The sequence below is a fragment of the Buceros rhinoceros genome, unplaced genomic scaffold, assembly GCF_000710305.1.
Source record: "Buceros rhinoceros silvestris isolate BGI_N320 unplaced genomic scaffold, ASM71030v1 scaffold3088, whole genome shotgun sequence".
NCBI classification, from domain to species: Eukaryota; Metazoa; Chordata; class Aves; order Bucerotiformes; family Bucerotidae; genus Buceros; species Buceros rhinoceros.
This window is the reverse complement of record NW_010427296.1, coordinates 114,465-119,882: the sequence shown is the minus strand read 5'-3', so window position 1 is coordinate 119,882 and position 5,418 is coordinate 114,465. Positions and strand designations below refer to the sequence as shown.

Here is a 5,418-nt window from a genome sequence, read left to right as displayed (position 1 = left end):
CAGCAGGAAATTGCGGGAGGAATTCTGGTGGTAGCAGTTCCTGCTCTCGTGTGTGAAGTTCAGGGTCTCCCATTTGCAAAATAACATCAACGTACTGGAAATACACTGCAACGACTCGGCTGTTCTTCCTGCTTCACTGCGGAGAGGACAGGTTCTTTTCAGAGCAGAAATACCTCTGGCTGCTTGTGCTTCCTGTATGACATTTACCTGTGTGCAAGGAGAAGGTATGATGGAAAAGTCTGGAGTAAGGGGTGCTTACAGTCAGTTTTGTTGCACAGGGAGACACACACAAGGAGTAGCAGTCACGGTGTATCCATGGTGTATCCCTAATATCCTCATAAAACCCTCATGCTAAATATGGTGTGACAGTACTTGTCTGTCGGGCCTCAAAACCAGATGTTGTCGCCTTAGTGTAAAAAGGGCTTTTCTGCGGGTAACGGGGAGTCACATGTGTCTGTGCCACCGAATGTAGTTGCAAGTTTTCATGAGAGTAACATCTTCAGTCTTAGCCATGACCTCTCCAGCATGTAGTGAAACACCTTTGTTGGAACTTTTCTCCAGCCTGATGTTTCTTCTGGAGAGAAAACAGGAGGTAAAGTTCTATTCTTGTATTTTGGTAGCTCTGAATTCCTTCAGCAGCTGGTTAATTATATTACTCTTTTTTTTTTTTCTCCAGGTAACTTATTAAAACAGATCCTTCTGCAAGAAGAAAATAAGTAATAACAGCAGTAAGATGGGGCTTTATCATCGTGTTCTGTGTTCTTGTAAGGATGCAGGGCAGGCAAAATTTCTTGTTTTTTCAGTCTAAAGTGAAAAGAAAGTAAACTAAGGCAGGAAGTTTGGGTGGACTCTTGAACACAGCCCATGTGTAAATGCTGTCATCAGGCTGGACAATCCAGCTGTGTTTATTAAGCAGAACTTGAAAACTGCGTGACTCAAGTCCGTGACTGGGGAGGGGAGGGGAGGAGGAGTGGAATTTAGCCTTGGGAAACTTGCCGTTGAATGGAACTGTGATTAAAAAATGCCACCTCAGCCAGTACATGGAGAGGACATTTCTGTGTTTCTTCCCCTGTCAGGGAAAGCTCCTTTCAGTGGAAAGGGGATGCGGTCAGGCTGCGCGCATCCTTACGTATCTACCTGGTTACAGCACCATCAGGGTGCGTCCTTTTGCAGTTACCACCTTGCTGGACCAGGTTCGCTGCAACCATCTGGACACCTGCAGCGTCCAGAACGGTAGGACACTCCTGTCTTTCTTCTCTGGGGTGAGCCTGTCTGTCTGTCTCTCTTTCTTTCTTCGGTGCTTCAGTCATTTTTGGAGGAGAAGAAGCTGGCTCCTCCCGTTTCAGTAGCACAGCACACTCTGTCCCCACCACACTCTAACCCTGTCCCGTCACACCTGCAGTTGCTGCACCAGGGACCATTCTTGGGCTGGCCCAAAAGTTCGACCCACAAGATGAAGGTCACAGCAAGGTTTGATGTAGTCTCGTGGCTGCCTGTCAGTATGGGGAGCTGTCAATCTCAGGTCATGTTTATCTTCAGCAAGCTGCAGAAACACCTAGTACATGGAACTGGGGCATTTTCACTAGGGCTGGGTTTGCAGACCCTTGTTCAGCACGTTAAGTGAGTAGGACGGCATTCCAGGAAATATCCTGAAAATACATGAGAGGAGGTTCTGTTCATGCTTCTAACCCTAGCATATCTCTTGCAAGAGATCAAAAGATCGAAAACTGGAAAAGTCAAAAAGAAGAGCAGGTTATTACTGAAAAAAAGAAAGAAAAAGGAAAAAAAAAAAGAGAGCCCTAATGGTGCCAGGAAGAAGTATAGAGCGTGGAAGAGAAGTAGGCAGTCATAGCTGAAGGAGAAGATATCTCCTGTGACACCTGCACAAGTCCTTATGAATCCCCATGCTCCATAGAGCACATAGGATTGTTGATACAGTTTGGGAACACTTTTGTCCCATCTTCTGAGGGTATCGGTGTCTGTGTGTTGTGCACTCCAGGCTACTAGTGTATCAAAGCACGCAGAGCAACAAGACACTAAAAGTGACTCCTAAACGGAAATATTTAATCCTCGTCACAGGTTATATTACAGTTGTACAGTTACGAGCTGACGAGTGGTGTTAGGACTCCATCAGAGGATGCTGGCAGAGGAGCAGTATCTTTACATGCTGGCCTTGTCACTGTACTTTTTTTCCTGGCCATCCCTTTTGGCCATTTTGTCCATCACTTGTGTTTGGATCTGGAATGACAGACTTGGGTCACTGCTGGAGCCCGTCACCATGCCCGTTTCCTTACTATGAAGATGTTTTTACAGGTGTCTGGGAGAGAATAAAGGCAGGGAAATGTATTAGGTCTGATCCAAAATATTTAAAATCTCGCGTGAGAGTTCTCAAGAACAAAATAAAAAATTCCAACCTTGCTGAACGTCTCCTAGCTTCTCACGGTGATTTTAGTCTGACAAACCAGTCCTCCTGCCAATGGTGGTTACCTCGCTGTAATTGGATGGCAGGCTTTTCACAGATAAAGTATAGCGTGTCTGTACATCGTCCGTAACTTGCGCCACGGTTATAAAAGTATGCACAGTATTCTTGGTAGTACTTATTCTTTGGCCTGGGAAAGAAAAATCTTTGTTGTCACATCTCACCTCATTCAAACGGTGGGCCCTTGTCGCTTTGAAGAAGAGCTGTCTTTGCAAGAATTACTCATGTGGCTTTCACGAAGGTCTATAACACCAACAAGGAAACAAAGCATGCAGTGACATCGTGCACCCACCCCTAGGAGGCTGACCCCACCCTGACCACCTCCAGCAGACTCCAAGGGTGGATTCCAAGCCATTTCTTGTACCTGGCAATAAGAAACGCGAACTCCTGGCTACCAGCTGGAGGGTGTCAGTGGCTGTTTCAACACAAATGTTAGGAGGAGGCTGACCAACAAAGACAAGGAAAATTGGCAGAGCCGGATTGAAAAAGAGGGGAAAAAAAGACTGTATTTCTGAATCATGTCTTACATAAAAATAAAAGAGTGTAAAATCAAAAGCATGAAACGAACCACCTTTCCATTGGAGGTTTTCCTTGTGTCCTCACTGAAACAAGATGTCAAATACAAGAGAAACGTACGACATTCACAGTCAATCTGACACCAAGTTGTGGAAATACTTTTTTTGGGGGGGTACTTCTTTGCCCAGTAATACTGCGTAGATCACCCTCCAATGAGGACAGTGCAGGAAAGTTGCCCACTTACCAAGACTGTTGTTCTGTATGAACTGTGTTGTCTTCCCAATACCAGTCTCCCTTTTCATGTCTATATCTTAATCCAATCCAGTATATTTCCCCAGGAAATTTGTTTGCTACCAGTTCCTATGCAGAGTAAGGACAATTCAAAACAGGTTTTGGGTAAGATATTAAAAATAAATATTTAGTCTCAGAAGTTGAAAGCATCGATGGAAATTGCTTAAAGAACAGAAATACTCCAAACTGTTAACCTGTCAGGACAAGTTCTGCTTTTAAAGGAAAAGCCTAGTATCAAAGGAGAAAGGACAGTAGAGCTGTTCTTAATCAGAGAGGAAAAGTCACCCTCATGAGCCTGTTTTAAACCCTCTGGATGAAACACTGGATGGCTTTCAAGAATCATTCCTTCCCCTTTACTCTGTCCTTATCACTTGCCAACAGTGAAAAGGAATCCTCTGCAGGGAGCTGTTGGGTGTGATTTGTTGAACCTTCACACTTGGCTCTAGTATCGTTAACTTACTGCCCAAAGCTGGACGTGACACAGAGAGGAGGTCTTAGAGTTAAGCATTTAGCCATGTTGTGTTCTTCAAAACTGCTCTGAGCAGAACAGATGAGAACGTAGACCCAAATAATGCAGCCCTTCTCACTGCTGCTTAAGGGAAATCTCTAAAGATTTGAACTACATTTTTCTGCTGTTCTCTTCCTTCCTTCACCCATCATTGTCACTCCCAGTGCACTCCTCCATTTTCTGTTTTCCCCCCTAACTCTCCATGCCGTGAATAGGACGGTCAGAACAGAGTGCACCTCACAACCTTTGCTGTCCCCACTTTCTGAGGGAGAGAATAAAGCTTCTCTCCTTCTGGGAGGAGCCTCATAGCCGGCTGCTCAGTGAGTGGAGAACTGACGTTTGTTGAGTGCTGGAGGGCAGGCAGGCAAGCCCAGCCCTGACTGCCAACTCTTGGGACATCTTTTCTGCCTTCTGTCTTCCAACATGTCTGCTGGCATCCAGAGGCAAAAGCATTATTTCACTCTACACCTGGCATTATCTCTTCCCGCCACAGTTTATTTTCATTTCCTAAAGGATTAGAACAGATTTAAGTAACTTGCTGCCAAGTGTTTGAAGTTTGATTGACAGATGAGATCAACTTTGGTAGAAAGAACTTCTTCCAAATGGGGAGGAGTGGGGTTTGCCTATGGGGAGAGCAGGTTAAAGGAGGTTTTCACACCAGTATCGTACCAAATACTTGAATGGATCTGTAATACTTGCTAAGGTAGTCAAATCATTGCCCACAACAAAGGAGCCATGAACTTGCTTTCCCTAGTCATCCCAGTAAGCAGCCAGCCATGGGAAGCCGAGGCACGATGGTCTGTCTCCAACCACCAGCCACTCAAAGGGCCACACTTTGTGTGGTGATGACCAGTCCTATGCCTTAGGACCACCCAGGACAACCTAAGCACTGCGGAAAAACTCCTGCTCTAAGTGCCGTTTAAGAAATTACGTGTGAGGGGAGTAGCTGAGAGGGTGCATGGACTTCCTGCATCAGAAAGAGAGAAACCAGTCCATACCAGCTTTGCTTTCTCTTTTGCCAGAAGAAGAGTAGAGTTTTGTGAGGAACAAAAGTGTTGACTCTGTTGCCAGTTCTTCTTTTCTTTGGAGAGGTAGTAACACGTATCTCCACCTTCCCACTTCCAGTTTGCAGGGCACAGCACACAGTTTGGGCCTGGAAAAGGGAAAGCATCACCCTGTTTCTGTTCCCAGGCTGTCCCTCACAGAATAGCACTGTTGGCCTGTGACAAGAAGATTTGTAGGGACTGAGGATGTGTGAGATGGTCCTCATTCAGTCAAAATTGCACTGCAGTCCCCCAAGGTCCAGGTAATGACAGGGATGAAAAGTGAATCGTCCCCCTCTCACTCCATTCTTTAAGCACTGGGAGGAGGTTCAGGTATTGCAAGTGGGATTTATTTTGCCTGACTTTAGGAGTCTACCAAGGTGACATGAGTTGACCCATCTGCATTTCCATTTTAGTCAATGGACAGAAGTAGGAGGGTCTCACACGTGCTTTTTCTGTCATTTCAAATGTCTTTCATGGGGGGAAACAGAGTGTGTTGTTGCACTACTGATTTCTCCTGGCTGACTGAACAGAAGACCTGGACAGCTTGTCTGTGGAACAGGAATGAAATCACATTTCCC

General features: G+C 45.5%; 1 protein-coding gene across 1 annotated transcript in view; it reads right to left on the bottom strand.

The window, feature by feature from the left end:
- The window catches only part of LOC104498444 (C-type lectin domain family 12 member A-like), a 12,427-nt gene that overhangs the window by 819 nt on the left and 6,190 nt on the right, over positions 1-5,418 (bottom strand). Inside the window, exons 4-7 of the mRNA XM_010141823.1 lie at positions 4,793-4,947; positions 3,240-3,355; positions 2,442-2,609; positions 1,397-1,493 (exon numbers count right to left, since the gene is read on the bottom strand). Of these exons, the coding sequence (XP_010140125.1) occupies positions 1,397-1,493; positions 2,442-2,609; positions 3,240-3,355; positions 4,793-4,947 (536 nt within the window). The remainder of the gene's footprint in view (positions 1-1,396; positions 1,494-2,441; positions 2,610-3,239; positions 3,356-4,792; positions 4,948-5,418) is intronic.